Consider the following 18,071-nt stretch of genomic DNA (forward strand, 5'->3'; position numbering starts at 1 on the left):
TGTAGTGTGGTAGTGAAAGGGTTAACCGTCTGTAGTGTGGTAGTGAAAGGGTTAACCGTCTGTAGTGTGGTAGTGAAAGGGTTAACCGTCTGTAGTGTGGTAGTGAAAGTGTTAACCCTGTGTAGTGTGGTAGTGAAAGGTTAACCGTCTGTAGTGTGGTAGTGAAAGTGTTAACCGTCTGTAGTGTGGTAGTGAAAGGGTTAACCGTCTGTAGTGTGGTAGTGAAAGGGTTAACCGTCTGTAGTGTGGTAGTGAAAGGGTTAACCGTCTGTAGTGTGGTAGTGAAAGGGTTAACCGTCTGTAGTGTGGTAGTGAAAGGGTGAACCCTTTGGTAGAGTGGTAGTGAAAGGGTTAATATATATTATAGTGTATTATTATACTATTTCACAAAGAACAGGGTAGGTACACATGAGATACACAGTGGTGGTGAAGGAGGCACCCTATATCGTGGGGAGCGCTTTGAGTGTCTAGAAAAGCGCTATATAGGGGCGGTCAGGTGGCGTAGCGGAGATTGTGCTTGTCACCAATGCAAGAGGCTGTGGTCTCGACTCCTGGAGAGTCAGCATTACCTTGGCTCGGGCTGATCGCTATACTAACTCGTTTGGCTGAGTTAGGGGGAGGGAAGCCGTGGGTGGGTCCTGGGCGTTGTGGACAGCGACCCCTACAGTTCGGTCGGGGCGCCTGCACAGCGAGGGTAGGATCTGGAGGGAGGTAGTGTGACCTTCCACACGTTACACTCTCCCAGCGAGAATCTGCGCTGCCAGGCTGGCTGCCGGCTGGCTGCACATGTGTCGGAGGAAAACATGTGACAGTCTCCGGCCTCCCGGACCAACAGTAGGGGGGGGGTGCGCAACAACCAGGAAGGGGGTTGGGAACCCCTCCCCCCCCCCACTCTCTGGAACTCTCTCCCGGATGAGAATCTCTCTGCCACATTCTTGGACTCCTTCAAGACGGCCCTGAAAACCCACCTGTTCGCGGAGGCTTACGGCCTCCCTCTAGTCGTCTCCCTGTTCTTGACTTTATTGTCGTTATTATTTATTTAGTTTATTCCTAATGTGTCTTTTCTTGTTGCCTTGTAAAGTGTCATTGGGCTTCTTGAAAGGTCCAAGTTGAAATCCAAGTTATTATTATTATTATTATTATTATTATTATTATTATTATTATTATTATTATTATTATTATTATTATATTATTATTATTATTATTATTATTATTATTATTATTATTATTATTATTATTATTATTATTATTATTATTATTATTGTTATTATTATTATTATTATTATTATTATTATTATTATTATTATTATTATTATTATTATTATTATTATTATTATTATTATTATTATTATTATTATAATAATAATATTATTATTATTATTATTATTATTATTATTATTATTATTATTATTATTATTATTATTATTATTATTATTATTATTATTATTATTATTATTATAATTATTATTATTATTATTATTATTATTATTATTATTATTATTATTATTATTATTATTATTATTATTATTATTATTATTATTATAATAATAATAATAATAATAATAATAATTATTATTATTATTATTATTATTATTATTATTATTATTATTATTATTATTATTATTATTATTATTATTATTATTATTATTATTATTATTATTATTATAATAATAATAATAATAATAATAATAATAATTATTATTATTATTATTATTATTATTATTATTATTATTATTATTATTATTATTATTATTATTTTATTATTATTATTATTATTATTATTATTATTATTATTATTATTATTATTATTATTATTATTATTATTATTATTATTATTATTATTATTATTATTATTATTACTAACAGCTGATTCTGATTAAAGGATCAACTTCTGTTGCTGCTCGTGTGGCTCTGTGTGACACAAAGGGTAAATGGTCTATATATCTATATCTATATCTATATACTGTATATCTATATAACTTTTTTATCCAAAGCGCTTTACAATTTGTTCCTCACATTTTACCCACTCACTCACTCACTCACTCACTCACACACCGGAGGCGACCATGCGAGGTGCCAACCTGCTCATCGGGAGCAGTTAGGGGTTAAGTGTCTTGTTGCTTAAGGACACTTCGACACGCTGGCCGGCAGGAGTGGGAATCGAACCGGGAACCTCCGGATTACCAGACGACTGCTCTACCTCCTATGTGTCCTGTGTGCAGAGCTACTACAGAAAAACACCTTCATAGGGTGGCCGGGTAGCGCAGCAGACTAAGCGTCTGTCTACTACCGCAGAGACACTGGTACTCGAATCCAGCTGTCAGCGGTGCCTCCGGCTTGGCCGGTCGTCATACTGACACAATTGGCGGTGTCAGCGGGAGGGAAGCCGGTGGGTGGTATTCTGGACGTTGTAAACAGTGACTCCTACAGGTCGGTCAGGGCGCCTGCACAGCGAGGAAGGGATCTGGGTGAGGTAGTGTGCCCTCCCACGCGTTACACTCACCCAATGAGAGTCCTCGCTGCCAGGTGAAAAGAGGCTGCTGGCTGTCTCCTATGTATCGGAGGAAGCATGTGATAGACTTCAGGGCTCCCTAGACCGGCAAGTAGGGGGCAAATGCGCGCAACAACCAGGAATGGGAGGGGGGAATTGGCATAACGACTAAATTGGGATGGGAGGAAAATACAGGAAAAATAGGAGGAGAAAAAGTGGATACAAAAAAAAAACACCTTCATCAGACCTTCTGAAGAGAACGTGTCTGTGCTTATGAGCTGTATCTATATATCTGACATACATGATATTAGTTATAGATATGATGAATGATGTGCAGAATTATAGTCATAGATATGATGAATGATGTGCAAAATAAATTATGAGTTATAGATATGATGTGCAGAATATGAGTTATAGATATGATGTGCAGAATAATATGATTTATAGATATGATGAATGATGTGCAGAATATGAATAATAGATATGATGAATGATGTGGTGAATATTAGTTATTAGGGGTGGAACGGTTCACAAAATCGACGGTTCGGTTCGTATCACGGTTTTAGGTTTACGATTTTCGGTTCGGTTCGGTATACGTTGTTTTTTATTTAAAAAAAATTTAACACTCCAAAAATCAACATAAGATATATAGCCTAAAAATAATCCAACTTTTCAGTTATTCTCAAGGACGTAGTCATGCAAAAACTGAAAGAATGAGGACATTTGACATCAGGCACATTATTTTGACAGTGACGGTTAGAGCTAGGAGAGATTTTGGTACAGCAAGAGGGGAGGCATTGCCGATTTAAACATGCTTCTCATTTATTTGGTAAAAAATAAAAGGTTTACCTTTAATAATGTTTGGCACACAAAGACCGAACTGACTGAAAAATATAGGCAACATATGTCAAAGTATTAACTCGTCAATATACCCCCCTTCCCCACTAATCGAACTGGTGTTGTGGAGTCACTTCTCTGTTAGCGTTTCCACGGTTAGCTTGCGGCTAACATTAGTTAGCTTGCGGCTAAAGTTAGTTAGCTCGTAGCTAACGTAACGTTATATAACCGAACAATACACACATGCCCCGAATGCGTACCGTTCGGTACGACCTCCACGGTTCGGGGCATGTGTGTATTGTTCGGTACATGGTTCGAATACGAACCGTTCCACCCCTATGAGTTATAGATATGATGAATGATGTGCAGAATGTGAGTCATAGATATGATGAATGATGTGCAGAATATGAGTTATAAATATGATGTGAAGAATATGTGTTATAGATATGACATGCAGAATGTGAGTTATAGATATGATGAATGATGTGCAGAATATGAGTTATAGATATGAAGTGCAGAATATGAGTTATAGATATGACGTGCAGAATGTGAGTTATAGATATGATGTGCGGAATATGAGTTATAGATATGATGTGCAGAATATGAGTCATAGATATGATGAATGATGTGCAGAATGTGAGTTATAGATAGGATGTGCAGAATATGAGTTATAGATATGAAGTGCAGAATATGAGTTATAGATATGATGAATGATGTGCAGAATATGAGTTATAGATATGAAGTGCAGAATATGAGTTATAGATATGATGAATGATGTGCAGAATATGAGTTATAGATATGATGAATGATGTGCAGAATATGAGTTATAGATATGATGAATGATGTGCATAATATGAGTTATAGATATGATGTGCAGAATATGAGTTATAGATATGAAGTGCAGAATATGAGTTATAGATATGATGTGCAGAATATGAGTTATAGATATGAAGTGCAGAATATGAGTTATAGATATGAAGTGCAGAATATGAGTTATAGATATGATGTGCAGAATGTGAGTTATAGATATGATGTGCAGAATATGAGTTATAGATATGATGTGCAGAATATGAGTTATAGATATGATGAATGATGTGCATAATATGAGTTATAGATATGATGAATGATGTGCAGAATATGAGTTATAGATATGATGAATGATGTGCAGAATGAGTTATAGATATGATGAATGATGTGCAGAATATGAGTTATAGATATGAAGTGCAGAATGTGAGTTATAGATATGATGAATGATGTGCAGAATATGAGTTATAGATATGATGAATGATGTGCAGAATATGAGTTATAGATATGACGTGCAGAATGTGAGTTATAGATATGATGAATGATGTGCAGAATATGAGTTATAGATATGACGTGCAGAATGTGAGTTATAGATATGATGAATGATGTGCAGAATATGAGTTATAGATATGATGAATGATGTGCAGAATATGAGTTATAGATATGACGTGCAGAATGTGAGTTATAGATATGATGAATGATGTGCAGAATATGAGTTATAGATATGATGAATGATGTGCAGAATATGAGTTATAGATATGACGTGCAGAATGTGAGTTATAGATATGATGAATGATGTGCAGAATATGAGTTATAGATATGATGAATGATGTGCAGAATATGAGTTATAGATATGACGTGCAGAATGTGAGTTATAGATATGATGAATGATGTGCAGAATATGAGTTATAGATATGATGTGCAGAATGTGAGTTATAGATATGACATGCAGAATGTGAGTTATAGATATGATGAATGATGTGCAGAATATGAGTTATAGATATGACGTGCAGAATGTGAGTTATAGATATGATGAATGATGTGCAGAATATGAGTTATAGATATGATGAATGATGTGCAGAATATGAGTTATAGATATGACGTGCAGAATGTGAGTTATAGATATGATGAATGATGTGCAGAATATGAGTTATAGATATGATGTGCAGAATGTGAGTTATAGATATGACATGCAGAATGTGAGTTATAGATATGATGAATGATGTGCAGAATATGAGTTATAGATATGATGTGACGATATGGTGTTGGTATTTCCTTGTCACATTGTATCTGGAAATGTGTCTTAAACTCCACATAAACACATGGCCGTCACCGTGTCTGACTAACACGCCATGCAGACACCTGAGGTGCATCTCTTTTCTCTGAAAGGTTTTTGTGCTCTGTTGTGCCTTAACCTCTTAAGCCCTAGCACCATTTTCTGAAAATCTGCCTAAAAATACATACCTAAGTAAATGGAAGATTGCTCCACTTCTACAAGGTTCATTTGCATGTTCTTATCTAGGGTATATCTAGGGACATCTATGGATCTCAGGGAATGTATTCCCAGTGTCCGAAATATTGCGTCTGTTACTAGGCTTGAGTAAATTGTAATGAACCAAAGGAGAATATCAATTAATGCTAAAGATTACCAGACATGAAAAACTGCCACTGAGGTTTTGTAGATACAGTACTGAATTCTGCCATCCGGACCCATGCCATTTGAAATATTATTATAGAATATAGAATATCAGGCCTATAAATGACCTTATTATAGCCAAGTCGCACATCTATGGGTTGGGCCAAATCTCCTCTTTCCAATGGCAGAGTTCAATCTGGATTTAGTATCATCAGGCCGCCGTGATCCACAAACCGTGAATGAAATCTAAGTACAGTTACTTTTTTATAATGGAAATTGCTCCGCCATCTTTCATCAGATTGCAACGCTGATTCTTGCTAAACGTTCACAGAAAGGTAGATAAACTAACTGCGTTCTAATTTATGCCAATAACGTTCAGGTTTGCGGTAGATAATCCCATAAATTAAGATAAATAAAAAATAAATCCACAAGTCATATGATTGACAGGAGCTGGCTTGAGCTGGGTAGTGTCTTTTTTTCGAAATTCCAATGTCATTCGAAAGCTCTGGGTCTCCTCTCCTCATATGACTACAAACTAAATGGCTGTGCGCATTACCTTCCATCGATATTCGCTAGTTTCTGAATACTTTCCAAAAGGAATATTTCACTAATAACATGTCATTACCTCTGGGACTCCTCATACATTTATGTATTATCAGATTCATCTTGTTAAGTCTCCCTGCCTGCCTGTTGTCTTTTGTGTTTCCTTGTCTGGTCTTGTTGTCCCGTCTGGTTTAGGTTCGTTTCTTGTCTTTAGTATTATGTCCCCAGTGTGTTTAGTCTTGTCTTGTATTGGTCCTTTAGTCTGTCAGTCTGTTTCCCCTCCCAGGTGTGTCTCATTGTTAATCACCCCTCATGTGTCAATCAACCTGTGTATATATGTCTAGTCTGCCCTGTCTCCCGTGCGCGTTCATTGTTTACTGTTCCGGTGTCCTGTCGTTGTTCCTGTCGTTGTTCCTGTCGCCGTGCTCGTTTGCTGTCTTAGTTTGCTATGCCTTGTTCGTTCACTCCACCTACCATGCCATGTTTGTTCACCCTGTCTAGTAAGTCTTGTACCTGTTTGTGTTAAGTTTATTCGTGCATCCCCTAGTTTAGTTTTTCCCTCTTCCAGCGTTAGCTGAGAGGTTTTCTTTGTAGTGTTTGAGTTACCCTGTTTAAGTAAAGCTTCCTTTTGAATCGCCACCCGCCTTGTCCTGCCTGCTTCCTCACTGCCTGTCTGCATTTGGGTTCCACTACCAACACCACCATGTCAAACCTTGACAGTTAGGGTCTTTACTCTTGGCTACATTTGAAAAAAAAACTCAACATTAATTCATACAGTCTGTCAGAGATGGATGTATGGTGTGATTCACCGAATTCAAGTGGCGCATGATCCCTTGGGCTTAACGTTGAGGGGATGAAATCACTGCAGCAGTGGCTCGGCAAAAAATAGTTCAGAGTATATATCTGCTTAGAAAACGTTAATGTCAAATCTTTTTTTTATAAAAATAAAAAGCTAGGCTAAGTGCGACTGTTCACTAAGCCTAATGCATGCACAGAGAGTATCTGCTTGTCTAACTCCAGGGTAGATGGCAAATAAGCAAATTTCCCAAAAAGTTGGCGTGTTCCTTTAAGACACATTAGTGAAATGTGGTGACTGTCTTCAGTTGATGTGGTGTTTAAGACACATTTAGTCAAATGTGGCGACTGTCTTCACTTGATGTGGTGTTTAAGACACATTTAGTCAAATGTGGTGACTGTCTTCAGTTGATGTGGTGTTTAAGACACATTTAGTCAAATGTGGTGACTGTCTTCAGTTGATGTGGTGTTTAAGACACATTTAGTCAAATGTGGTGACTGTCTTCACTTGATGTGGTGTTTAAGGCCCATTTTCAGATACACTGGAAGCCAATGGTAGTGTTGGATCGCCAGAAAATAATATAAATAGGGATATAAAAAACGAAAGGTGCCTTGATTTTTACATCAAGGCAAGAAGAACGACTCGGAACCCACGTGTCAAAAGGACCGGTCTGATCCTTTAAGGTCAGGGAGTGTTGTTCTACTGCGTAAAAAGGACCCGGCGATCCCACCGAGACGACGAGCCCCTGTTGTGATATCGGGGCCTGTATTAAAAAAGAGCCTTACCTGGAGGCAGAAATCTCCGCCTTCTGCTTAGCGATGGCCGCCGCCCTCTGAGCCCCCTCCACCGCGCGCTCCACCTTGTGCTTGATCTTGCTCGACCGCAGCTGGATCACCCTCTTCTTCATCGCCTTCACCAGCATGTTGTTCATGTACTTGCCCTCCTCCTTGCCGCCCTCGGCGAAGTTGGTGCAGCCGTAGCCGTGCCGCTGGTTGTCCAACCACTCGCCCTCGTACTTCAGTCCGCTGGACCGTTCGCTTATTCCATAGCCCGAGCGCTTGTCGTTCTTCCACTCCCCCAGGTACACCTCCGTGGTGGTGGCGTCGATGTCGGCCTCCACCGGGGGGAAGTCCTCGCCGCCGGCCAGGCTCTCGTCGCCGCTCGCGGTGGAGTGGGCGTCGCTGGCGTCGGAGCTCATGGCCGACTCCGTCCGCAGGAAGCTGAGCTTGCTCCGCACGCTGGACAGCGAGGTGCGCGAGTCCGACCTCTTCAGCTTGCCCAGCAGGGAGCCCCGGGTGAACAGGCCCCTCTTCTTGGGCTTGGCGTTCTCCGGGTCCACCTGCAGCGTGAGGGCGAAGCCCCCGCGGGACGGGCCCAGCTGGGCGGGGGCGCCGGCGGGGACCTCCTCGCCCGCGGCGTTGGTGACGACGGGCAGGTCCTGCTGCAGGACGGCGCCGTTGCTGTGCTCGCTGCGGAGGGAGGTCAGGGAGTTGCGGAGGGGAGAGCGCACCACCGCCGCCATGCCGTACGGCACACTCTGGCGGACGCCGTAGCCGTGGCGCATCCCGCCGGTGAACTGGCCCTGGAACGTGCCTGGAGACAGAATGTTGACAAGATTAATGGTGTTGCTGGGTGGCGTAGAGGTCTAGGCACTCGCCTACCACAGCAGAGACTCTGGGTCTTGGTCAGTCATCCCTATACGAACACAATTATTGTCAGTGTTTGCGGGTGGGAAGCCCGTCGGGTATGAGTCCTGGTCATTGCATTTGGGATTTGGGGGAAATAGCGTGAACCTCTGCATGCGTTACGTTCTCCCAGTGAAACTCCTCGCTGTCAGGTGAAAAGAAGCGACTGGCGACTCCACATGTAGGCTACCGGAGGAGGTATATGATAGTCTACAGTCTACACCCTCCCCAGACCAACAGTAGGGCAGCATGTGGTAGTCTACACCCTCCCCAGACCGACAGTAGGGCAGCATGTGGTAGTCTACACCCTCCCCAGACCAACAGTAGGGCAGCATGTGGTAGTCTACACCCTCCCCAGACCAACAGTAGGGCAGCATGTGGTAGGCTACACCCTCCCCAGACCGACAGTAGGGCAGCGTGTGGTAGGCTACACCCTCCCCAGACCGACAGTAGGGCAGCGTGTGGTAGGCTACACCCTCCCCAGACCGACAGTAGGGCAGCGTGTGGTAGGCTACACACCCTCCCCAGACCGACAGTAGGGCAGGGTGTGGTAGGCTACACCCTCCCCAGACCGACAGTAGGGCAGCGTGTGGTAGGCTACACCCTCCCCAGACCGACAGTAGGGCAGCAGGTGATCTACAGTACACCCTCCCCAGACCAACAGTAGGGCAGCATGTGGTAGTCTACACCCTCCCCAGACAGACAGTAGGGCAGCATGTGGTAGTCTACACCCTCCCCAGACCGACAGTAGGGCAGCGTGTGATAGTCTACACCCTCCCCAGACCAACAGTAGGGCAGCGTGTGGTAGTCTACGTGTGGCAGTCTTGTGTTGAAAATGCAGCGCATGCCTTCCTTCATTTTGCAATAATAGAGCAGCCCTAACTCCTGGGTGAATAAATAGTGATATCACTGTCTACGTCGGGGGGATCTCCATAAACATTGATAGTGTGAAAGGATAGTGTGAAAGGACATTCCAGACCCATTTATTTAGGTCCCCCACCCCCAGTCTCGTCACGGCAGGGGGTCTGGTCTGGCAGGGGGTCTGGCTCTCTCCTCTCTCCCACCCCCCCCCCCCCCCCCCTCTCTCGCTCCCTCTCGCAGGCTAAAACTGACACGTGTCTGGATTCCACCGGGCGAGCAGAGAGCAGGACTGCAGCGGGGGACGGCGAGTCCAAGAGGCCACAGGGGCTGTCGGGGCTATTATTACCTCCTGACACACGAGCTGTATCGCATCACCATCACCACCAGCAGCCCTAATGCAACCGTCCACCGACCGGCCGGCCCTGTCCGCGGCTGATGATGAGTCAGCTGTTGAGGAGGGGGAACCACGGGGGCCGAGCGGGTGCAGGCGGCCGCTGTCGCACCGGCGGGCGGCCGTGTTAATGGACTAATTAGTAGTTACATATTCCGAAACTGAAATTGTAAATTCTCTACACACAGCAGGTCACGTTTATGAAACGGGGGATGCCGTGCGGAGGTTATGAAAGGCTTCCGAAGAAGATTTTAAAGTGCTAGTTCACCCAATTTTAGGAAGTGACTGATGAACTATACTTCGCTCAAACTTTTACAATAACAATATATATATTAGGGGTGGGAATCGCCAGAGATCTCGCGATACGATACTATCAATACTCGATATATCGCGAATATTGCGATTTTTTTTTTTTTTTTTTTTCAATTACTAATTTTCTTTTTACTGCAAAGTAAAACTGTCAACATGTTTTATCTAATAAAATAAAGTTCAGTCTGTTCATCTCACTTCAATCATTTTTATTGCAGAACATGGTATTTTCTCAAGCAGACAGATGTCAACACTGTAATCTGTGTTGCATGTACCTGACAAACTGAACTGTTTGTATTACAGTCATATTCCAACTTAACTGAATGCACGTGTGTGTGTGGACTACTGTACTATTACAGGTATTGAAATTAACAATGCAACTTCCTTATACACATTTTTTTTATTTTTATTTTTTTTATGAATAATTAAATATCGATACTTGGCGTCCCTATATCGATACAGAATCGCCATGCAAAGATTTCCCCCCCCACCCCTAATATATATATATATATATATATATATATATATATATATATATATATATATATATATATATATATATATATATATATATAATATAATAGGATTGTTGGAAATTATCTTGAAATAATCTCAAAAGAACATTAGGCTGAAATAATAACAATAATATTATTATTATTATTATTATTATTATTATTATTATTATTATTATTATTATTATTATTATTATTATTATTATTATTATTATTATTATTATTGTTATTGTACCATACTTTATACTGTACTGTTTATATATATTTGGCCTGACAGGATATTCAGCTCCAATTCTTATTTATAGTGCAATGCGATGACATCTTGGCAAAAGGCACGGAGCAGCCCGTGGGAGTGAATACTATATCTATACTGAATCTATACTGTAGTCGCATAGTGTGAGTTTTGAGCTTGATCTTTGAGGCGTTCGGGTCGTGCAGATCATCTTGTGGGTCGAGAGGAACGAGAGACACCGCTGGACTGACAGCAACAGACTTGTGTTTGATTGAATAGACCTGTCTCAAACCCTGCCCCTTTTCTTGATCCTCCAATCACAACTGTCGCTTACCTCGGACAAACCAAGTTTGTCCGAGGTAAGCGACAGTTGTGATTGGAGGATCAAGAAAAGGGGCAGGGTTTGAGACAGGTCCATTATGATCTCCTTGTATGTAGAGACTGAAGGAAGCGCAGAAGTCTGTTGCTGTCAGTCCAGTCGTGTCTCACATTCCCCTCGACTATGTGGCCTGGAACCAGGGGTGTAGAAAGTACCCAGAAATTATACTCAAGTGAAAGTATGGGTATACCGTCTCAAAATCTGACTCAAGTAAAAGTCAGAGTATCTGGCTAAAAACACACTTGAGTAAAAGTAAAAAAAAAACGTTTCTACTTTTAAATGTACTTAAGTACTAAAAAAGTTAAAGTTAAAACTTTTTTTCTGACCGTCTATTCTTCTGATAGCAGGTGTTTAATCAAAGATCCCCGCTTTCTAGTCTTGCACAAGGACCAATCAGCATGGGTAAATTGGGTGTGGGCGGGTTAATTTTCCATTGATGTGGATTTGATTGGCTGCTTTTAAATAAAGCGCGGCCGCAGGATTAATAACGTTAACGTTAGTTCGGCCAGAGAAACAAATATACTCATTAAAATGGTTGGACCTGCGAGATTTGTACTTTGTACTTTGTATAGGTCTGCATTTTAAATGTAAGGAGTCAAAAGTATGTTTTTTCCCCTCTGAAATGTAATTGAGTAAAAGTACAAGTATACAAACCTAATAATACTCAAGTAAAGTACAAATCCCCCCAAAACAGTACTTAAGTATTGTAACAAAGTACAATTACTCAAGTACTTTACACCCCTGTGGCTGAACCCAGATACCTTCCTCTGGCAGCAACACGTTTTGTTCCCTTCATTTGGCCTGAGATCCTCTTGTGGTGCATTTGGTGACATTATGGCAGCATTTTGGTGCTCACTCACTGTGGGCTTGTGAAGCCTTCTGTTAACCCTGTGTAGTGTGGTAGTGAAAGGGTTAACCGTCTGTAGTGTGGCAGCCAGTGACAGGGTTAACCTGCTGTTGTGTGGCAGTGAAAGGGTTAACCTTCTGTCTATTGTCAGTCACAGTGAAACTAAGGGTTAACCGTTTATGGTAGTGCGGCAGTGAAAGGGTTAAATCACCCATTCTATCAGAAAACATTGGCATCCTATATACTGTAGAAGGCCCGTCATGCTACATGACTATTATACTATTGCAGTTAGCATTTTTGCATTTTGGTTGCATTTTGTACTTTAGTTAGCATATTGTATATTGTATATTTCTTTTATACTAGTGTTTGGTCTTTATTCTTTTACTCTTTACTGTATGAATGAAGCAAAATCTCAGGGGGCTCATACAGAACCAAGCACTTCACTGTAATCAATCAATCAGATTTATTTATATAGCACATTTAACATGACATGATATAATAAACTAATAAAAATAAACTTGAAACTTGAACTTGATTATTATTATTATCATCATCACCATCATCATCATCATCATCATCATCATCACCATCATCATCATCATCATCACCATCATCATCACCATCATCACCATCATCATCACCATCACCATCATCATCACCATCATCACCATCATCATCATCATCATCATCATCACCATCATCATCACCATCATCATCATCATCACCATCATCACCATCATCATCACCATCATCACCATCATCACCATCATCATCACCATCATCACCATCATCATCACCATCATCACCATCATCATCACCATCATCACCATCATCATCACCATCATCACCATCATCATCACCACCATCACCACCACCATCATCATCACCACGACACCATCATCATCACCATCATCATCACCATCACCATCATCACCATCATCACCATCACCACCACCACCACCACCAGCACCACCACCACCATAATAACACAGACAAGGAAACAAGATACAAACCACCACAACAGAAACAGGAGGAACCCGTACCTCCATCAGCATAAGTCTCCGTTCCATATCCATCCTGAATGCCATTATTCCACGTCCCCTCGTACTTCGCCCCGCTGCCGGCGCTGAGGCGCGTCCCGTATCGCCCCTTGAAGCCGTGCGTCCACTCGCCTTTGTAAATCCAGTGGCCCTTGGTCTCGACCCCTAGCCCGTGCCGCTTGCCCTGGGACCAGATGCCCTCGTAGGTGTTCCCGCTGGGCCAGGTGTACACTCCCACCACCTCGAAGCCGTAATTCCAGGAGCCGGCGAACTCGCCCTGGCCCTTGGGCCCGGTGCAGATGCCGTGGCCGTGTGCCTTGCCTCCCTCCCAGCCGCCGCAGAAGGCGCCCCCATCGTCGAACTCAAAGCGACCTCCGCTCATGATACCTCACCTCACTCCTCACAATAATGATGCACTAATTAGAAACTTCTAAAAAAAAAACTCCTTCAATCAGGCGTATAGTTCACCTTCATCTGGCATGAAAAGTGATGTGAGATATGATATCCTTGGCGAATGTCTTCTTTTGGAGTTCCTTTGCGTAAAAGTGTGAACATCGCCTCCAAACACTTTGCAGAAACTTGAAGAAGAAAAAAAAGTCGTGATTTATTTTCCTTGGATTTACTCCCCAGTTCGCGGATCTCTGACGAGCTCTTGAGTCATGAACTCTACAGGTTTCTTGCTGATTAAGTTAAGCTTTAGTTTCAAAATGTGAATCCAATTATTTTGTCTCGTCATTGAATTGAAGTGTTTTATTCTATGTTTGATGATCTTGACGAGCCATGGGATCTTACGTGGCTGTCAATGGGGCCATTGCAAAGCCCCTTCTCCCGTCCCTGCTCTCTCCGGAGCTGCTGCTGCTATCTCCTGACACTTTCAGCAGACCTAACAAGGCGACCAGACACACACACACCGTTCCAAAAATACAACCCAATCCTTACTCCGCTTACTCCTGCAAGGAGCCGTGCCAAAGTCTTGTCACTTCGGGATTGGGCGTGCATGCATGCAAGTTTGGACCACTCGCACCACCTGCAATGTTTAGTTAGTTAGTCGTCTGTAACTGTAACGTTACACTGTGTACAATTGAATGCCACTATACTAACTACATTATAATATCAGAGGTCGGAAAGAGTGCCATTTGATGTTAATTTAAATCCCAGTGAGTTGTTTATGAGTGAGTGTATTATTATTATTATTAATATGAGTAGTATTAGTATTACTTCATCACATTTGATTTAGAATCGATTATGGAAGATTTTGCTTTCTTGCAGATCTCGCACATATCATTCATGGTTTGCGTTGCAATTTATGTGGCGCCCTCTACTGGCAAGTGCCAATAGTTACACCGTAGCCCAAAGGAAGACGATCAAAAAAATAATTGCTGACAATGGAAATCCTACATTGTAAACAACGGACAGGCTTTAAATGAACCTAGACTAGACCCTATGTTGTTGTAGGGTCATTGAAACGCCTGCCAGGTCAATGTCAGTCATGTAGGTATCACTGAGCCTATCATGTATCTACTACCATTGTATCACAATTGACAAAATATGAAAATATAATGGTTTCCTCCTGGAGTTTGATTGATTGATTGATTGATTGATTGATTGAAAACTTTATTAACAGATTGCCGAATGGGTACAATACAGTACAGCTCAATACACACAATTGTTAAGGGGATGCAGACCAGAGAAAGACTTTCGCCTTGTTTACATCAGGGTCCCCCATTTTCAATTCATCATAACATATATGACATACACGACATACAGATAGACAGTACTATACATCTATACATTTATGACATACCAGATTTACAAATATAGTACTGTTTGTGATACAAAAAGAGTCTAAAAAAGAGAATATATACATTTGACGTAGAAACTGTACATTGGAGGAGGTTGGGTAGGTGGGGTGGGGGGGGGACTGTACATTGGATGTGGTTGGGTGGGTGGGGTGGGGGAAACTGTAGCCTAAACTGTACAAGCTAAACTGTACATTGGAATATCGACGAAACCTTACTTGGTCCCAAGAAGAGGGTCCCGTGTATTATTGAGTTAGGACATTTACTGTACATTTACAGGGGCCAGTTTCGAATTTCAGTCTCCCGTACGTGTTCTTTGAGAGTGTTTTTGAAAGTGGGTAGTGATTCACATTCCTTTACAGCTGTGGGTAGGGCGTTCCACATTGATGTGGCATAATTGCGAAACGTGTTTAGTCCCTTGTTTGAGCCGAATCTGGGTTTAACATGATTTGTGGAGCTCCCTTTGGTGTTGTGGTCGTGGTATTCACTGACCTTTGGGAAGTATTTTGACATGTACATGGGTACCTTAGTGGTGTAGTGTATCTTGTAGACCAGGCCCATTGCAAGTTGCTGTACTCTGTCGTCTACTCTAAGCCATCCTATAAGTGGGCAGGGGTGAGATGGGTTCTAGGAGTAAGGTCAAGTAGTAGTCTGACCAGTTTGTTTTGTGATGTTTGTAATCTTGTTTTTAGCGCCTTTGAGGTGCTTTGGTACCAAGTTTCAAGTTTCTTTATTAGTTGTCATACAGAAGTACAGAATACTTTTATACAAAATGCTTCTTTCTGTTACACTCCAGAGACTGTGCTAGACAAAAGGATAAGTATAAAATAAAATAAGTATAGCAAGTATAAAATTGAAGTCACGTACGTAGACACAAGTGTTCAGTATGTACATATGTACAATGTTCAATGCAGAGTAGAAGTAACTGAGTTACCATACAATATACTATACAATATACTAATTACAATATACTATATAGTGCAAAGCAGAAATGGGATGAGGTACAATTTAGGTACAATTTACAGTAAGGTGTACTGAGTTATGGGTTGTAGTGCAAATTCTTTGCCAATAAATATAAAGTGTGTTTAGGTGTTCTAAAGTGTGTAGAGTGGGTGCTGCAGTGAGTTGTTTGTTTAAAGTGAGTGTGTGCGTGTGGATGTGTGTGCTGTGAGTGCTTTTGATGGTTGTTGCATAGTGTTATTGTTCGTTGAGCAACCTGATGGCCCCCCTGCACAAAAAGGGCAGCAAATTAGACCCAGGCAACTACCGCCCTGTTTCTATTCTTACCACCATCTCGAAAGTCATGGAAAAAATTGTCTATGAACAGGTCGAAAAGTACCTAGCGGAAAAAAAATCTAATCTATGAATTCCAATCTGGCTTCAGAACATCCCACTCCACTGACACATGCCTTCTCTATTTGAACAACCACATCAAACAAGAGGTGGATGCTGGCAAATACTGCTGCATGGTCATGCTGGACCTACAAAAGGCTTTCGACACTGTCAATCACTCCATTCTGATTGACAAGCTAAAATAAATTGGTTTTGATAGTCTATCAGTGAGCTGGATGCAATCCTACCTTGAGGGGAGGGAACAGATGGTGGAGGTAAACGGTACCCATGAGGTGCAGTCGTAGTACCCTTGAATGAGTGCTCCTGCCAGAGTCTTCAGGGTATTCTTGTTTACCAGAGAGGAGATCCGGTACAAGAATCTAGTTCGTTGGTTGACTTTTTTGATTACATTGGATGCCATTTTGTCACAGGAAATATTTGCCTCTAGGATGGAACCTATGTATGTAATTTCATCTTTCCTTGTGACAATATTGTCACCCACTGTAACTGAGAAGCCTGAGTTTGTTATTTGATCCGAAGAGAATGGACTCTGTTTTACCCAGGTGTAATGATAGTTTGTTATCAGCGAGCCAGGTGCAGATTCTGCCGAGTTCTGAGCTGAGGGTTTTTTCAACCTGTAACTTGTTCTTGTCAGAGACCAGCAGGGCTGAGTCATCCGCGAACAGGAACAAGTTGCAGTCACAAGCTGACGACATGTCATTTGCATAAATTAGGAACAGTAGCGGTCCTAGTATGCTTCCTTGTGGAACACCACAGCTCACTGTGAGGGGGGGGGGGATAGGGTACCGTTTACCTCCACCATCTGTTCCCTCCCCTCAAGGTAGGATTGCATCCAGCTCACTGGTCTTTCAAATAGAGAAGGCATGTGTCAGTGGAGTGGGATGTTCTGAAGCCAGATTGGAATTCGTATAGATTAGATTTTTTTCCACAAGGTACTTTTCGATCTGTTCGTAGACAATTTTCTCCATGACTTTCGAGATGGAGGTAAGAATAGAAACAGGGCGGTAGTTGCCTGGGTCTAATTTGCTGCCCTTTTTGTGCAGGGGGGGTCACTCTCGCAATTTTGAAGTCCTTGGGGACGTGTCCCTGTTTTATGGAGAGGTTTATTATGTGTGTGATGACTGGGGTGATGGCGGCTGCTGAGTCTCTGAGGAATTTGGAGGGGATGTTGTCATGGCCAGTGGCCTTGTTCCTTTGGAGGGCGCTCAGTTTTTTTGAGTACCTCATCTGTTGTTACCATTTCCAGTTTGAAGTCGTCTTTGCGGACCCCTAGGTTTTTGTAGTATGTGTTCTATACCCCATAATTCCCTGAGTGGGAGGGTAGTTTATTAACCAGTGTTGTGGCTATATGTTTGTAAAGAATATGTTTAGGTATTTGGCCACATCCAGTTTGTCTGTGATGAGCGTGTTTTCTGTCTTTATGTTTATGTTTGTAAATCTGGTTTTGGAGCACGGGCTCATCTACATGCGCACGACCCCCACCCCACCCCACCCCATCCTCTCCAGAGCTATTTATTTGTGTAAATGTCAGGGCACGTACAGTATACCTTATATAG

The 18,071-nt window shown here is 41.9% G+C and overlaps 1 protein-coding gene across 1 annotated transcript in view; it reads right to left on the bottom strand.

Annotated features, from left to right (window-relative positions):
• The window catches only part of jph2 (junctophilin 2), an 82,923-nt gene extending 68,813 nt beyond the window's left edge, over positions 1-14,110 (bottom strand). The window contains exons 1-2 of the mRNA XM_084332695.1: positions 13,367-14,110; positions 7,893-8,700 (exon numbers count right to left, since the gene is read on the bottom strand). Coding sequence (XP_084188821.1) covers positions 7,893-8,700; positions 13,367-13,745 — 1,187 coding nt within the window. The 5' untranslated portion in view covers positions 13,746-14,110. The remainder of the gene's footprint in view (positions 1-7,892; positions 8,701-13,366) is intronic.
• Between the last annotated feature and the right edge of the window lie 3,961 nt (positions 14,111-18,071).

Source organism: Notolepis coatsorum (genome assembly GCF_963971535.1).
Source record: "Notolepis coatsorum genome assembly, chromosome: 17".
NCBI classification, from domain to species: domain Eukaryota; kingdom Metazoa; phylum Chordata; class Actinopteri; order Aulopiformes; family Paralepididae; genus Notolepis; species Notolepis coatsorum.